This window comes from Poecile atricapillus, chromosome 12 (genome assembly GCF_030490865.1).
Source record: "Poecile atricapillus isolate bPoeAtr1 chromosome 12, bPoeAtr1.hap1, whole genome shotgun sequence".
Classification (NCBI taxonomy): domain Eukaryota; kingdom Metazoa; phylum Chordata; class Aves; order Passeriformes; family Paridae; genus Poecile; species Poecile atricapillus.
The window spans coordinates 10,102,155-10,119,388 of NC_081260.1; the positions used below are offsets into that span (position 1 = coordinate 10,102,155).

Genomic DNA, 17,234 nt, shown 5'->3' on the forward strand with positions numbered 1-17,234 from the left:
AGGGGGGTTGCCTTTTTCAGTTTTGGAAATTTCGTTTTATGTATCCTTTCATCCTCTTAGTTTTCAGGCCAGATGATTCAGGCTTTTATGAACCTCAGCAGTTATTGGAAACAAAAGACACAATAGCATGCTAGCTCCAGCCCCTCACTGTTCTCAAACAGCTCTTAATTACTGTCTCAATTAAAGCTTTTCCAGATACTCCTTTTACCTTATCTGCATTGGCAGCACACTGGCTTTCTGTATCCAGAATTTCTGAGCCCAAAACAGAGATGAAGCCAAAACTCAAGATTTATGCAACCCCACTTTTGGGCCATCTTGTCTGACAAGCCCCAGGACCTGGAACTGTGAGTTACAAAGTGAGGCAGAACAGAGCCAGTCCTGTTATTAGCTAGATTTCCACCTGGTCCCATTCCCTCCTTTTGGCTGTGCAAATTACCTGCAGCATGTTTGGAGGACATCTATTCCCACTCCAGCACTGGAGACATGTTTGGGTTCGATTCAAATTCATGGTCTATTTTGAGATACTTTAATTGAGGAGTCTAAGATTCCTCCTCTCAGAGGTACCAGTCTGTTCTAAATACTTTATAAATTCCTTCTGGGCACTTAACAAAGTGTTTCTTTCATAGCCTGTGTAAACCATGGGTACCATGTTTAAACAGACTTAAATGGCTTAGCAATCTAAGTCCCATTGATTTTCATAGTCAGTGTGCTTATGTGACACTGGATAATATTCCCTCTATTGTTAAATAAAGACGATTTGAAAACCGTCCCCATAGAAATCAACTTTTCCTGTCGATTTACTAGACCCCAGATACAGTCTTTGAAGTTGTGAAGCAGTAAAAAATAACAAGAAATTATGGTTTCATAATTTCTTTTTATTTTTTATTGCTTCACAACTTCAGAAGAACAGAGCTGGGAAATGAGCACAGCAAGTCTTGTGGCGAGTGAAGCAAAAACAAGCAGTGACAACTGTTAAAGCGGTGCCTTTCCTTCCTATTCCTGCAGCAGGTCCCTCATCAGCTGCAAATAATTGACAGCAAAAGCAGGTTGGCAGGGAGACTCTCTAAGCCAAGATCCTGGAGAACTGGTGGCCTCAGACCTCTGAGTCTGTAATGTGCCACAGCTGCTTTCCCAGCCCAGGGTAGAAAACAGCAGCCATTAAGCTGTAAAACTCATTTATTTGGGTTTTTCACTGGGGACCAGTGAGTGGAGAGAGCAATATTTGTGAAGTCTAGGCCAGGGACTGCTACAGCTGAACTGTAAAATTCTGGATTTTATACTATGAAGCGTCGAAAGCAGGAGACACAAAGGCTCCTCCAGCATGGGTTGAGGCTGTAATCCCACCATAGGGAAGGGTTCCTCAGTGTCAAACCACAGGACCTGAATTGTGTTGCCATGTGCCATTAAAAAAGGAGCAAAACTGACATGAGGAGCTGACAGTGTCAGTGCCAACAAAAGGAAGAGCCCAGAGTGAGAGCAAACTGACAGAAAATGATGAAAAAATACATGTGATTGTCAACGGGAAAAAAATAGAGAGAAATATATTTAGTGAGACATCCTGTGAAGAGTTCAGGGAAGCAGAACCAGTCTCCTTCAGCCTTCTGAACTACTGGCTCACTCCTAATGGCCTACCTGTGTGAGTCCTGCCTGGGAGCCCCTTCTTTTCTAGGAGGAAGGAGAAAGAAGGGTTTAGGCAGGAAGAGAGAAAAATGCTATTTAGAATAAATAGAGAATAAAAGGGTTTGGCCTGGAAACAACATCTGGAGTATAAATAGGACCCATGGGAATGGCCTAAATCTGTGTCAGGGGAGACTTAGGTTGGATATTAGGAAAAGGTTCTTCCCCCAGAGGGTGGTCGGGCACTGGAACAGGGAAGTGTTCATAGCACCAAGTCTGACAGAGTTCAAAGAGCATTTGGATAATGTCCTCAGGCACATGGTGGGATTTTTGGGGTTGTGCTATGCAAGGTAAGGAGTTGGACTCGACAAATGCGGGTCCTGCCCTCTCAGGATATTCTGTGACTCTTAGGATAAATAAAAAGGAGATTAAAAAATGGAAGTTAGCAGAAAAGGAGAAATACAGAAGAGGCCATGAGCAGGTCTTCAAGTGCATATCCTAGAGCTGAAGAAAGGCAGAGGCAGCATAAACAGAAGTGCTTGAAGCTGAGCAGCACAGATAGGAAGTAATCCATCAGTGAGAACTATCAGAAAAAATTTGGCATGAATTTCATGCTACTACAAGAAATTGAATCGAAATAAACAAGCAATGCATGGCAAGAAATCAAAGCAATGGTGAAGTCTTTCTAGGGATTTATGCAGCTTCTTTTAATCCATGATAAATGAAACTTATCCCAGTAAAATTTACCCCCACAACCAAACAGTTAAGCTCTTGAAACTGGTATTTGCAGACAAGAAAAAATTTTTCACTCTTTACTTGTCTTACTTTGATATGAACAGTATAAATTGTTTGATATGATTTGTTTAAAACAGTACCAAAAATGGCTCAGCCATCAAATGTCAAGCAAAATGTGCAGAAAGTTTTATCCATATGTTCAAAACCAAAAGTGAAGCAGTGTTCTTCACAAACTAACCCATGGATGTGTACTTCCTCAGGCATGTATGCTTAAGTGTATGTGTGGATTCTCCTAGCAGTGCCATTGGGCAAAAGAACTCACACTAGTAGTTTATTTGTCAAGCTTTGCTGTGGGAAAATGGAGTGGGTTTGTGTGGCAAGGTTTGTGTTAGCAGAGGGGCTGCAGGGATGGCTTCTGTGAGAAGCCCCCATGTCCAGTGGATCCGAGGCCACCTGGCACCAAGATGGACCCAATGCTGGCCAAGGCATTAGCAGCAGTGGTGACACCTCTGGGATAATGTGTCTAAGAAAGAGAAAAAACCTCCTCAAGAGAGAGGAGTGAGAATATGTGAGAGGAACAGCTTTGCAGACAGCCAGGTCAGTGAGGATGGAGGAGGAGATGCTCTAGGTGCTGGAGCAGAGATTCCTTTGTAGTCTGTGTTGCAGCCCATGGTGAGATCTCCCAATGAAAATTCATTTAAACTAAAGCCACCTTAGTGCACTTTGTGTTTTCCAGAACACTTGACATGAAAAAATGTATTAGAAAGCCAGACCGGTGGGTGTTAATTTTGCACTTCTCAAACCAGAGATGGATTATTAGATATAGCTGGAGTCTTTATGTTGACAGTTAAATGTTAAATTCCCAGAAAAGCTGACATATTAATACTTATATGCAAAAAGTCTCATTGCTCAAGGGTTCACTTTGTCAATGATTTCCATTGCAAATACTCAATCTCCCATGAACCAAGCCAGAATTGTCACCTGAAAATTTCAGTCTGTGAAGAGTAAACAAACCCTGGCTGGTTGTTTATAATGGGATAATCAGCAATGCCATTTCTGGTCACTGCTCAAAAAAAAAAAAATCCCCATTGAATATAAGAAAAAATGCTTGGAATTGGCCTAATTTGGACTTACAAAAATGTATACATATTTGGAAAAGGACGTTTTTTACACAGACTTGTGAAGTACTGCTTCAAATTTAAAGATATATTAACTGATTTAATATTCTAACTCTTAACTGAGGTTTTGTCTTGAAAAATTTTGTAGTAGACACAGTGGTGTCAGATGAAAATCGAGGTGCTTCTCTGTAATATGTTTATTGGCTTTGAATGAAGCACAACTGATGGTTTGGTCACAGAACTGCCAGAGGGTAGCTTGGTTTAACAAGAAGTAAACAACCAGGGACTTTTCAAGGTAACAGTGAACCTGAGGGTGCAGTTACACTTCAGCTTAAACTGATTTAGGTGATTAGTTTTTTGCCGGCAAACTGTCCTGAACCTGCTCTCTGTAGGAACACATAAGCTGGCCTTGCTATTGGGGGCTGCACTGGGAGAAGGGATGGAGTGGGACAGCAGCAGTCCCATCTTCCACCAGTTTAAGATGTCATGAAGGCTAATCCTGACAAGAACAGTGCAGATTATTTCTAAGTCTGTAAAATTCTTGTTCAGATTCGGAATGCTCAGTGATTTGTGCTATTGTGTATGTTTGATTTTACCATTATCTATTTACCTATTTCACCATTTTTCCCCCCTCCAATTTCACCAGCATAAGCTTGCAGTGTGCAGCAGTTGGTTTTTATGCTGCAGTCTCCAGACAGGTGTATCCTACCTTTAATATTTCAGATGAAATTTAACCATGGATAAACCATCCATGACTGTTTTAAACCACAGAAGGGAACCTGTAGGAATGACCTTCAGTTAGCTTTGCAGAGCACAGAGCTGGGTAGCAGTTCTGGTGTAGGAATAAAAATTGTTGGGATGTTTCCAACTAAAATTTTATTTATTTTTACCTCACTGCAGCTAATTTTACAGATATGAGCAGTATGAAAGCAAATATGCTTGCAGTTAACAGCTGTTAAGCTTTAGGCACATCGCTTCAAGTGAAATGTGCAGCTGCATAAGAGTTTCTTCTATCTCAGTAAACCAAATCAGCCTCAAATAAACCAGAGAAAAAGTTGTTTAGGCCAAAACTAGTCCCTCTTTATCTGCAGAACACCAGACATACCTTCACAGTGGGAAGAATTCACATTATTTGCTGGGCAAAGGCAGTGTAGCTGATCCATAAGAGAAAACCAGCTATCAAAACATGGCAGGTACTAGGCAAGGTCATTACGGTAAAATAGATGGTTTTGTCCCAGATTTGTAATTGTGAATAATCTAGTTACAGTTAATCAAAGATTATTTTTACCACAATACCATCTGTGGAGGCCCTTAAAGTTGAAGGTGTCTATTGCCATTAAAATTAATCCATCTACTTTGGTAGAAAAAACAATTATTCTGCATTAAAAGGTGCATTGCAAATACGTTTTTTTCCAAGCTTCCTGGAGAAAGCCATGTAGAGATTTTTCAGTTAAGTGAAGAGTTTTATTTGGTGTCCCAGTGAACTCTCAGCTGAAGCAAGAGCTAAGAGTGGTGTGCAAACCAGCCTCAGAGCAGTGGGTGGCACCCAGGCAGTCACACGTGCACAGAAATTAGCACTGTTATGAGAGGAGTCTGTTTCCAACTGCCTCATCACATTCAGCATCATTTGGAATGACTCAAGCACCTGGTTCAGAAGAAATCTTGAGCCCAACAGCATTACTCTTGTTGCCAGTTATGATGCTGTCTGGTCAAAAGGACTGGGCACAAGGAGGATTTGGATTGCTCTGTGAACCTTCGTAATTGTGTGGTAACCATGCAGGATGAGACACGGCAGCCGCAGTGCCCTCACATTATTAAAACATCAGATACCAAACCAACAGTGCACTTCTGGAAATGAGATTATTCAAGAAATACTGCTGCTTGAGAAAGGGAGAGACTTGGCCTCCAGCCTGGCTGCCAAGCTGACCCCAGGCAAGCAGGTGGCTAGTGATGGCCACACACTCCACCATATGGTATTCCTCAGTGCTGAGCATTGTGTTAGCATCAGCAGTCTCTACATTCATAGTGCTTTTAATTAGCACAGTGGAAAAATAAGCAAAAACAGCATCAAAATCAGTAAGTGAAATAGTAAAAGCTTCTGTGACATATAAAGCATATAACATTTACATTTTAGGCTGGTAATTATTGTCTTCTGATGATTGAAATATTTAAACCAGAAAAATTCCCCTCAGATAAACGCAGCCATCTCTTCATGAAGGATAACAAGTAAAGCATCCTGAGACAGACAAAAATGTGATTTCTCACAGTCTCAGGGACTCAGTTGTTTTCTGACCTTTCCAGAGACAACCTGGAGTCCAAATCCTCCACTGGCCAAGAGCTGGTGAGAGGGACCAGCCTGCTCTGTTGTTGTTGTTTCCCAGTTCAGCAATCTTGCGCTGCCTTTCTCGGCAGAAGGAGTTTGAAGCACTGGCCAACACATGCTGTAATCAGCAGCCTGTGTGTACTGGTTGCCTTTTGGGTTGACAGGCAGCCCCACTTTTCATTTGAAGCATGTTTGATTCCTCTGGATCACAGTGCAAAAGGTATCAGATGAGTGAGGTCATCTTCCAGCTTGGTTTGAAACTTCCTTTGGTTGCCATTCTCACCTGCATGGAGAAAGGCAAGAAGCTACCCTTAAGTATGACGAATTTACTTAATCCATGACTGAAATAATGAATTCATAAAGCAGAATCATTACAAATAATTATGCTTAGCTACATTATCATACAAAGTATGATATATTGATGTATTATTTTGTTACAAAGTATTAAGCTTATATTTCTTGTGGCATATAAGTCTTATTAACATTTCTTGCTTAGTAAATAAATAATGGAAATGTGTCCTACCCTTCCAGTATGTCATTTTCCTTTTGTGCTAACAGGCAATTAAAGTGTTATGACATTGACAACCTCTCACTGTTTTCCACTCTGCCAGCATTGACTGCAACCTTGGAACAATAACATTCAGACCTAGAAAATTTTCTGGCTGAAGTTGCATGACATGAAGTGTGTGTTTTTATTTGCATGACTGCATAGGTATAATAAAGTTCCCATTTTAATGGACTTGTGCAAATACCTCTCAGAGGATGCTAAATTACTTTTCAAAGCAAATTTTGTTCCACACTGGTGTGGGACCTCGGAAAAGAGTATGCTTGTTGAAATTTGTTCCAAACCTAATTAAAGGTACTAGAGAAGCAGTGCTGAGAGAATCTGCCAGATGTCTTGATGATGTGATCAGAGATGGTTGAATAAAACTGCCATACTGCCCTAATCATTCTTTTTCCCTTTTTTCTCCCTGCCTTCCCCTTAATGTTTTTTCCAGGTGCGGTTAGAGTGGCCAACAGACCTCACAGTGAACCCTCTGGACAATTCACTGTATGTCCTGGACAACAACATTGTCCTGCAGATCTCTGAGAACAGGCGTGTGCGGATTATTGCGGGGCGCCCCATACACTGCCAGGTGCCCGGCATTGACCACTTCCTGGTGAGCAAGGTGGCCATCCATTCCACCCTGGAGTCAGCCAGGGCCATCGCTGTGTCCCACAGTGGAATCCTCTACATCGCAGAGACGGATGAAAGGAAAATCAACCGTATCCAGCAGGTCACAACCAACGGTGAAATTTCTATTATTGCAGGAGCCCCATCAGATTGTGACTGCAAGATTGATCCTAATTGTGATTGTTTTTCAGGTAAAGAGATGCTTGTTATTTCCTGTCTGTTATCTGTTGAGCTTCTCTGATAAAGCTGCAGATCAGCAAAGTAACAAGGGGAAGGCGAGACAAGCAATGATTCCATTTCCTTGGAAAGCCCAAAACTTTTTCAGCAGATCTTTGTGAATTTAATCCATTGACTTCTGAGATGTGAGTCTTCCGTTTCCACTGGAGGAACTTCAGGATGGTCCTAGCTTTTTCTCTTTTGATACAGTGATTACACACTATTCAGAATTATTTCCAAATCTAGCTTTCTGTGTCAGCTGCATTTGTCCCTGTTGAAGATGGTACCAAATTGTACCTAAATGCTACTGGAACAGAGGGGCTTCATATCAACACACCAGCTTATGCCTTCTCATCACTCATGTCTTGCTGCATCACCAGAAAAATGGTGCAAACATATAGTGTGCAGAATTTCTTCTTCTTTGTGTGTTTTAAACTGGAACAGCCAGTGCCAGGCCTGCAGTGCACTTCTGGACATTCTCAGCAGCAGAGCCACTCTCCCCTGCCTGCACCAAAACAAAGTGTGGCTCTCTTATTTCATAAAAACATAATGGGACAAAGGGCAACATTCCCATACAGAGGTGCGCAGTATGTTGCCATCTTGACATCTCTAAGAACCACCATGTTCAGCTCCGTAATAATGTCATCATAATTCTTAAGCCTCTCATTTCAAGTAAAAGGTTAATTACTGACAAGAAAGCATTAAGTATGTTGAGAACAGAGAGGAAAAAATGCAAATGGTCTTCCAGAGAAGGTGGGTGGCTAACCCAGCATTGTAATGATAATCAAAGCCTCCTGTGCATTGCCAAATGTTGCCAGCTTTAGTGGTGGCTGCAGGAGACCAGTGAAGAACAGAATTCTGGACAGGATTCCTACAGGGGAAAACTACTCTCAGTGCTGAAAAGTTAAAAAACTGTGGCAAATCTAATGTTTGTGCCAGCCTGGTTTGGTGAAAAGGCGGGATCAGCTTGGCAGAAAGATCCACTGATTTTTCCATTTCCAAGGAAGCATGCCCAAACACTTCAGCAATTTCATGTCTCAGTCAGGAGGAGAGCAATACACACAATAATGTGGTTTTCCCTTAGAGTGAGGTTTAATATGCTTTCTTCCTAGTTACAGAAAATCCTGCTCATGTAAACTCATTTTGATAGACACATACAGCCCACAATAATGCAAAAGTCCTTTTGAAACCTTAAAGACACAAACCAAGTGTAACTAAAGTAAATTGTCAAGAGATATTGAAAGGGATTGTTTCTCAAGGCACTTCTTGGCTACTGTTCTGATTTTGTTTTCCTGTAGTGTTGAGTTTTTAATAACTATAAACTAATCTTTTTTTCAGTATCATTTTAGCTGAATTACTGGGTTTTATTTTCTTTTTGTTTACAACACAATTCTACTTTAACAACATGCCAACAGACTTTAAGTAGGGAATGAAATGTCAGGTATCATGGTCTTTTCTTTCATAATTCTGCATTAAAGCTTTCCTTAACAGCAGGGTTTGGGACACAGCAAAAATGCTGTGAATTAGATAATTTATATTCCTGTTTGTCTTCAGTGAGAATTGTAATTCAGTGAGAATTTAGAATTGTACTAACCTTGGATAATAGGGATTTAATTAGTTGGAAGAGGATATTGTTTTATTGACCTGTAAATGATACTGAGGAGAAGCAGTGTGTTAGGCTTAGAGGATCAGCTTAAACAAGGACATTAGAGATTGCTAAAATTACCATTTCTCCTCCAGGTGATGGTGGATATGCCAAAAATGCAAAGCTGAAAGCACCTTCTTCCCTAGCAGTGTCTCCCGATGACACACTGTACGTGGCAGACCTGGGCAACGTGCGCATCCGCGCCGTGAGCCGGAACAAGGCTCACCTCAGCGACACCAACCTGTACGAGATCGCCTCACCTGCCGACCAGGAGCTCTACCAGTTCACCATCAACGGCACCCACCTGCACACGCTCAACCTCATCACCAGGGACTACATCTACAACTTCTCCTACAGTGGGGAGGGGGATGTTGGCACCATCACCAGCAGCAACGGGAACTCGGTTCACATCCGCAGGGACACGAGCGGGCTGCCCCTGTGGGTCGTGGTGCCGGGGGGCCAGGTCTACTGGCTCACCATAAGTAGCAATGGGGTTCTGAAAAGGGTGTATGCCCAAGGCTACAACCTAGCCCTTATGACATATCCTGGAAACACGGGGCTTTTAGCAACCAAGAGTGATGAAAACGGATGGACAACTGTGTATGAGTAAGTCCACGCCATTAAATGCCTGGTGCAAGGAAGCCAATTTTAAATGAGCGCTGAAACTTTTTTAGATAGTTCTAGTCATTTAAAAAGAAACCCTGCTACTAACACTGTGTGAGACAGGAAAAGCAGTGCTGTTGCACAAGCTTTTAAAACAAAGCACTATCATTTCTTAGGTGCTTAAACTTGTCATATGTAAATGCTCTGTGCACTGTGCCTGTTAAGTACAGCAGAAATTGCCTGAAATTACACTTCATTTGCTCTTTCTTATTGTGAATCTGTTTCTCTAAATGAAAATACGATTTTTTTTTTTGTAACTTAAGTGGTACAGGGAAGTTGTGATATGAGTCAGGAATTTGTAAATTCCTGAGGAGGGCAAAAAGGGGAAAATTAGCATACTCATCAGAGAAGGGAGTGTTGCAAAGAAAATTGAGAATCTCAGTGGAAGGAATATTCAAAGACAAGAGTGAGCTTGTCACTATCAGCAGGGGTAAAGATATATAATAACAGCAAAAGGATATGTTATAGCAAAAGCCTATATATAAGGGGAGTAGGAAAGGCTTCATAAAGAAGACCATTGACAGAACTTCTAAAAAGCAAGACAAGACAGTAAAAGATGGAGTCAGAACATTCCAATCTGGTCCCAGAGAAAGAACAACCCAAGAGAAAGTTCATTTTTGATTTATAAAGAGGTGTGTTGTGTCAGGATTTCTCATTATTCATAATTAATTGTCATAATCTCTGTTGGAGGATGCAGTAAGTGCTGGATGGAAATCATGTTCCTAGTTCAGAGTCCTTAAGGAGGATAATAGTGCCTGATTTCTGTGGAACGTAGGAGTTCATGGTCAAAAATTAAAATGAAAATGGTCCGGGTGAGATTGGAACAAAAAACACATTGATAGGAAGGGAGTTACTGCCTGAGTCACCTGGAGAGGTAGTTGTGTCCCTGTCATTACAGGTTTTTAGAATTACAATTTCTTCAAACAAAAGTAGGATAAAAGCAGAGGAAGTGCTACCTAGTATGTGGGTTTTTATTCAGCAGGATGTTTCTTCATCCTGTTCTCTATTATTCTGCCAAAGACTAAATTAATAGGATGGGCATAAGTATAAGCCATTAGAGAGGGCCTTTTTTACAATACATGGGAAAACAAAAGCATACAGGATCTTCCTGATTCAGTTGTCGTTATTGAACATCTATTGATGGAAATTTAAACTCTCTTGCAACAACACAAAGCTCACTGTTACCCTGGTGCTGTTCAAACACTGATCAGAGTCACCTTTTATAAACAGAACTGACTGTAAATGTATGTGTGGTTCTTTTTAATAATTTCAGTGCTCAGAGTTAGCCATTTATATCCCCACTTGATGATGGTGTCAGTCCAGGCCACGGACCAATGACACTTTCAAAGAGCCTTTAGAGTAGCTCCAAGTCATGTCTATTAAAATGCTGAACAGAGGGCCTTGTAGCAAGGCCTTGATTGTTAGAGCATGGGAGAGCAGCATATTTTTAGTCATGTGCCTTTTAGTCCTGGCATTCTTACTCTGTCCCACTGACATTGAGCATAAACTGTTTCACACAACTATCACTTTTTCCTCTTTTTAAAGTACAGCTCAAGTGTTGAAAGATCTCTTAAAGGACTTTACCTGCTTACAAGTGCCTCCCACTATATGTAGTACAGATCTATTCATGAAGTACCTGTGCCTGGAAGGATTTATATGATGTGTATGGTTAACACAAAGAAATTTTGCTAAATTATACAGTTTTACATACTTCCCCAGCTTTAACTGCAGGCTGGGTAACACTGTCCTCACCAGTGCTTTGAGTTGTCCAGGCTTTGCATGACCACACACTCCTGCCAGCTTACATCAGTCAAGGAAAATTAACAGAATTACAACTTTATCATTACAAAAACAGCAACAAAATTAAATAATGTCAATTAAATAAAATTATGTCATTAATATTTATGTTCAACCCAATAGCTGAAGTAATTTTCATGATACGTTACAAATTCCTCAATGACTGAAACACAGAATGTGACCTGATCTGCTCCAGTCAGAGGGACAGTGGGCTGTAAGCAACTCTGTGCTGAACATTTGTGCTTTCAGGAGATGCTGCTCACCTGCTGCCATGAATAGGGCTGTGATGGCTTTAGTTGTCTTTTACCCAAATACTGTTTTCCAGGGAGGTCACATTCTGTGCTGACAGCCAGTTTCAGTTTGAAAGTTAGAATTTTTTGAAGGGTTTATTTATATATATTAATTGCTTGTGAGCATCAATGATAATTGGAACTTCCAAATTGCTTGAAGTCATCTTCTGTGCTTAAGCTAGATTTGCATTCACATCCAAAAGTTCAACCCATGGCACTGTCAAGCTGAAATAGGGATGGGTTTGTTTAACAACACATCACACATACTTGGGAATATGAGCAAAGATAATGACCTGTTCAGAACATCTACCTGTATGTCAGATTCACTTGCAGAGGGAAATTATTAAGAGGTAGAGAACCACCTACAAAAGTACTTGTCATCCATCTACTCTAATCTGATGGAACTGAAGTGCTGAAAGACCTCTTGCATACAATTATAGCTAATGTACAATTTTAAGTCATCTAGATTTCTTTTAATATTGTGTCATTAAAGCTGTAAAAGGGGAGGGGAAGCAATGGGCCTCTATTAAATCAAGGACAAGAAAACACCTGCAAGAAACAACTCTCTCTGAAAAAATTAATTAGACCGCTTTCCCTTTGAAATGATATAACTCTTAACTGCGCTACACAAAGAAATGCAAATGGATTGTGAAGCAATATCCCCATGTGTGCATTTCAAAACCTGGTGAGCACTTCCTCATGTGAGTACTGAAATCAATGCAATTATTTGCATGATTAAATGGTCACTGACATGATTAACAGTGGCATAACTGAGCCCCAAATTAACATTAAGAAATATGTCATGATTCCCCCTCTATTAGTATGGGTAGGACATTGCAGGAGCTGAGTCCCAGTGTACTGCTATTCATCATGTGGAAGGTGACAGAACCTGTACAGAGGGCTGAGTTTCTTGGAGCAATTGGAAAGAAAAAAAACCCTTTAGATGATTGTGCTGTGGAATCAATACTGAGACACTCTTCTGCATGTCCTCTTTGAAGTCAGAGGGACCATCTGCATGAGTGAGAGGCCTCTGGTGTGTGTGTTCGAGTCTCATTACAAGTCAGCACCTATCTGGCCAGCCAGCCAGGAGCAGTTTATCCCATTTTCAGCTAGACAGGGAGTTTTGTATCTCAGCAGTAGCACTATCAGCAGCAAAACTGGATCCTTAGTGAAGATGGATCCCGTGTCTTGAGCACAGGTACATTGCAATAAAACAGCTGTATTTGCACCTTAAAAATGCAGGTTTGGGGGATTTTCTGTGGTACAGTAGCACATCCAAATAACCTACCAAGCTGTCATACCTGTTTGATCAAGCAGTAAATGAAATATAACTGCCTGATGTTCGTGGAGTTTTCTAATGATGAAAAGTAGTGATCTGAGTCAATTTTAATCGCTGCCTGTGGCACGCAGTCATCTTGCACAGAACCAGCATAAGGAGAGAATGTAAATAAGTCATACAATATATACAAGGGCAGGTGAAAAGGAGAGAGATTATTTTGAATGTAATGTTTGATTAATTTTAACTTATTTGTCAAAAAAACACAAGATGGTCACTAGTTCATTCTCCAGTGTTTAATTGAAAAAGAACAACTGCTCTACTTTCTTTAAATATTGGAGGGAAGACAAAAAATCCTGATTTTTTTTCTCCAATACTTCTTGTGACATGTTGATTTTGTCTGACTAATTAGGGTCAAATAAAGATCCTAAAGAAATTATGTCAATACCTTAAAGGGAAGGACAAAGCCAGATCATCTGCTGATGTGATTTGGAAGAGCTTCATTGGCAACAGTGCAGTTCCACCAGCTGATATACCAGTTTGGTCTGTGAGAGGAAACAGCTAATAAAACATGAAAACTTAATTATGCTTTCATACCTGCACAATAAATTTCTGTTTTATGAACACGAGTTGGTTTTGTTCATGCAAATACTCTGCACTATCAGTGAGTTGTCTTAAGTGAATAAAAACATGTCAGCATCAATAAGATTTTTAAGATGTGAGGCATTATTATGAAACAGTATCAAGCACCAAGCAATACTCTGTTCTGGTTTCCATGTGAACCATCAGAAAGAAGAAATATGTTGGTAGAACTGAAAAGACCTGTTAGAAATGCTGCTCCAGAGCTCTGGAATTAATTATTGACTTTTTCGTAACATAGCCAGATTAACAATCAAGTACCTTGAGCTAAAAGAATTTCTTTTGCGCTGATGAAGTTTAAGTGAACTGAAATGTGGTGCTCTAGATTCTAGGTGAGAAGTTCCTGCTGATTTAAGTAGACCCATGGGAAACAAAACACAAGAGCAAAACCCATGTAGGCAACTTACTTCCTGCAGATTCAATCTAATTTTATCACTGTTGTTATGCTTTAGGTCCCCTTTTTACATTCACCACTCATATTATGTGCTTCACACATCTGTGACAAAAGGTAGCTTTTAAGTGTTGCAGGAGGAAAGAACTGGTTATATTTAATCATATGGGAACAAAAATGCCGTTTTAGGGGTGAGTTGGATGCCTGGCCACCGAGTGACCTCCAGTGGCCTTGTTCCTACATCGCAGCCCACTGGGGGAAACCCCAATCAGCTGTGAGCAGCACAGAAACCTCTGGCAGAGGCTGGGTGATGTAGGTAACATCTCGTAGTATTCCCAGTTGTATTTGATCCAGCACAACTGAAAAAGACTCCAAGCAGGCATTTGGACTAGGTACTGAATGCATTTTGAGTTACTAAATTGACCAATTACCTTTTTTACTTAGTGTTGACAATGCTTTGTACTTTTTCACTACTTTTTCTGCTTTTAGGAGTATCTGCACAGCAATAGTGTTTTTATGGCTATTTAACATCATTTTGCAGGTATGACTCTGACGGCCACCTGACCAATGCAACCTTCCCAACAGGGGAAGTCAGCAGCTTCCACAGTGATGTTGAAAAACTGACACGAGTGGAACTTGATACTTCAAACAGGGAGAATGTGATCACAGCCACAAATTTCTCAGCTACCTCTGCAATATATACGTTAAAACAAGGTAATAAAAGCATTTTTGTTCATGTTATTTCTTCCCAAATCATTGTTTCAAACCCTAGACATTACTGCATTTTAAACTGTCAGCCAAAAAAGAAGACGTTAAAAGTAGTTCATTTGTTTCTTCCTTGCTTCAGCACAAAGAGCTATAATTCTCTGGGGCTACCAGTTAGAAACAAGCCACAAGTTAATTCTTCTTCTCCTAGAAGAATCCAGTGGATAAAATCTGATTATTGAAATCTCTGATGTTTCCAGGCTTTACATGCTACTTTCTGCTTCAGCAGACTTGGACTTTCTGCTTGGAGGACTTGGGCAAACCTGTAATACACTGAGCTTTGTTTTTCTAAGATGTACTTGAATGACAGGTCCCACTGATGTTTTAACGCTGAAATGCCTTGTTTGGCCAATACTGTGTGTTCTTTCTGGTAGTTCTGTGACCTGGTGACAGCACTTGTAGGAAGGGGGAGAATGTTGCCCACCTCTGCTGGTGGCTGCCTTGGGGATTAGATTTTGAATCAACCCCTGTAGACACCACAGTATTTCCCTGGTAATATCATACATCTCAAAAAAACTCTGCTTTCTGCCTAATGGAAGTGCCCCAGTGTCCTCCTCCAGATTTTGCAGATTTATCACCAGAGTTCTGGGTTTGCATAGTTTAATCGATCTGGGGTCTTTTGTCCTTGTTGGGTTTTTTTGTTGTCAATGGATTGTTCAGGCTTTGAGAGAGCAGTTACTGGGAAATAGCTCTCTGATGTCTTTCCAGGTGTGTTAGAAAAAAGATTTTTAACTGAGCACATCACAGAACTTTCCTTTCTCTCAAGTTTTGATCTATAAGAAAAAACTAGGAAGAACTCACATGATACCCACTCATTTCTCTTTACTATTAAGTGGTATAGACAGCACTGCATAAATAGAAATAATTGTATTGTTCTGTCACCTGTTAGGCTTTGTCCAAGTGACTTCATCTGCTCTCTGCCTCATCTGCTGCCTGATCTGTCTGTCCTTAAATCTGAAATGCTTCAGAGTTGGTAAATTATCAAAGTCTGTCACAGGAAAGTGCTTGCACACATCAGGCAGTGCCAAAAACTAACAGCTCTAGTTATTATTGTATGTGTCATATAAATTCATATAACTTACACATTTACATATCTCTGAGAAACTAGCACAAAGCACCATGTGAACAGCCAGTCAGGTGTGGTATCCTTACATCAAATTATCTTTACTTTCTGGCATACCCTACTGTTTTCCTTGTACTCACATCTCAAGAGCTGGACCAGTTATTTCTGTGTGGACTAGCTTAAAAAGAAGGGATGCTTTGGATACTCCCTAGCTGAAGTGAGTTCAGTCTCACTGTAAGGGTGAGACTTTTGTATGTTAGCATTAACAAGTTGGAGTTCCCCCTGGCAGCTGAGCTGCGTGAACCTCCCAGCCTGAGCAGATGCCAGACAGTGTGGCCCAGCTCTGTCTGCAGAAGAGGAATTACAGTGCCCAGGCAAGGGAAAGGAGCTCCAGCATCTGTTGCCTTCATACACTGTCAGTGGAGACCTGCTCTGGACCCTCCACATACTTCTGGTAGTTTAGGGGAGAGGAAGGCTGTGCTGGGTCACTCCAGCTCCCTTAACAGCCCTCTGTGGCACAGTCCTGGGCCTCTGGAGCTGCTCACTGTGCCACCATTGCTGATCATTAATTTTTCTGCCAACAGTCACTTCCCAGTTGGTCTGTTGCACCAGGCTTCAGGCTTGTGGCTGATCATCCCTGTGCCTCAACCAGGGTTCTGCTGCTAATGGGGAGAGGATGAGCTTTTTGTACAATGACACAGGGAAAAGGGACAGAATGGGAGACTGGCTGTCATCCCAGATATTTGAAAACAGCTTTCTTGTTTGACCTCAGATACTCTTGCAGTTGTTCAAAGAGTACATTTTCCTATTGGGATCTGCTAAAATCATCACAGTATCAGTGGTCAATACACAGCTTATGGTTTTACATACTTTTAAGCTGAAAGCAAAAATTCTTTATTCCTGCTGCAGGAATAAATCATCTGGCCAAATGTAATAAAAAGTTATTCAGACTTAGGAAGGCCTGGGGGTTACAGCATGCAAAACTCACACTGTAGTTTGTGTTCAGCTGTCTGTAACCTCCCTGGGTTACAAACTCAGCCCTGTTGCACCTAACATTTGGTTTATAAATCTGGAGATCTGAACTTCTCTCTGTTCTCTGATTTTTGTTGTTCTTTGACAGATAACACACAGAACATCTACCGGGTCAGCCCAGATGGGTCTCTGAGAGTCACCTTTGCCAGTGGAATGGAAATCACGCTTAACACGGAACCTCACATTCTAGCAGGGGTTGTCAGCCCCACATTAGGGAAGTGCAATATCTCCCTTCCTGGAGAGCATAACTCAAATCTCATTGAATGGAGGCAAAGGAGGGAGCAAACCAAAGGCAATATCTCTACATTTGAGAGAAGGCTAAGGGTAAGGCTTCCTCTTGTGTAAGTGCAGTGTTTCCTTTGAAAGTCATTGAACTGAAATCATGTTGAAATGTTACATTTTCTAAGAATGAAAATTTTGTATCAGTGGTGCACCCCAGCCATGAATTTCAAAACTCAACTCCTCCAACAGTCTCAGGGATGTTTGATCT

General features: G+C 41.0%; 1 protein-coding gene across 5 annotated transcripts in view; it reads left to right on the forward strand.

Annotated features, from left to right (window-relative positions):
- Positions 1–17,234, forward strand: part of TENM1 (teneurin transmembrane protein 1) — a 234,956-nt gene that overhangs the window by 202,085 nt on the left and 15,637 nt on the right. For all 5 annotated transcript variants that reach the window (XM_058847817.1, XM_058847819.1, XM_058847822.1 and 2 more), the window contains 4 exons: positions 6,792–7,158; positions 8,924–9,434; positions 14,426–14,598; positions 16,833–17,068. In XM_058847817.1, the coding sequence (XP_058703800.1) occupies positions 6,792–7,158; positions 8,924–9,434; positions 14,426–14,598; positions 16,833–17,068 (1,287 nt within the window). The remainder of the gene's footprint in view (positions 1–6,791; positions 7,159–8,923; positions 9,435–14,425; positions 14,599–16,832; positions 17,069–17,234) is intronic.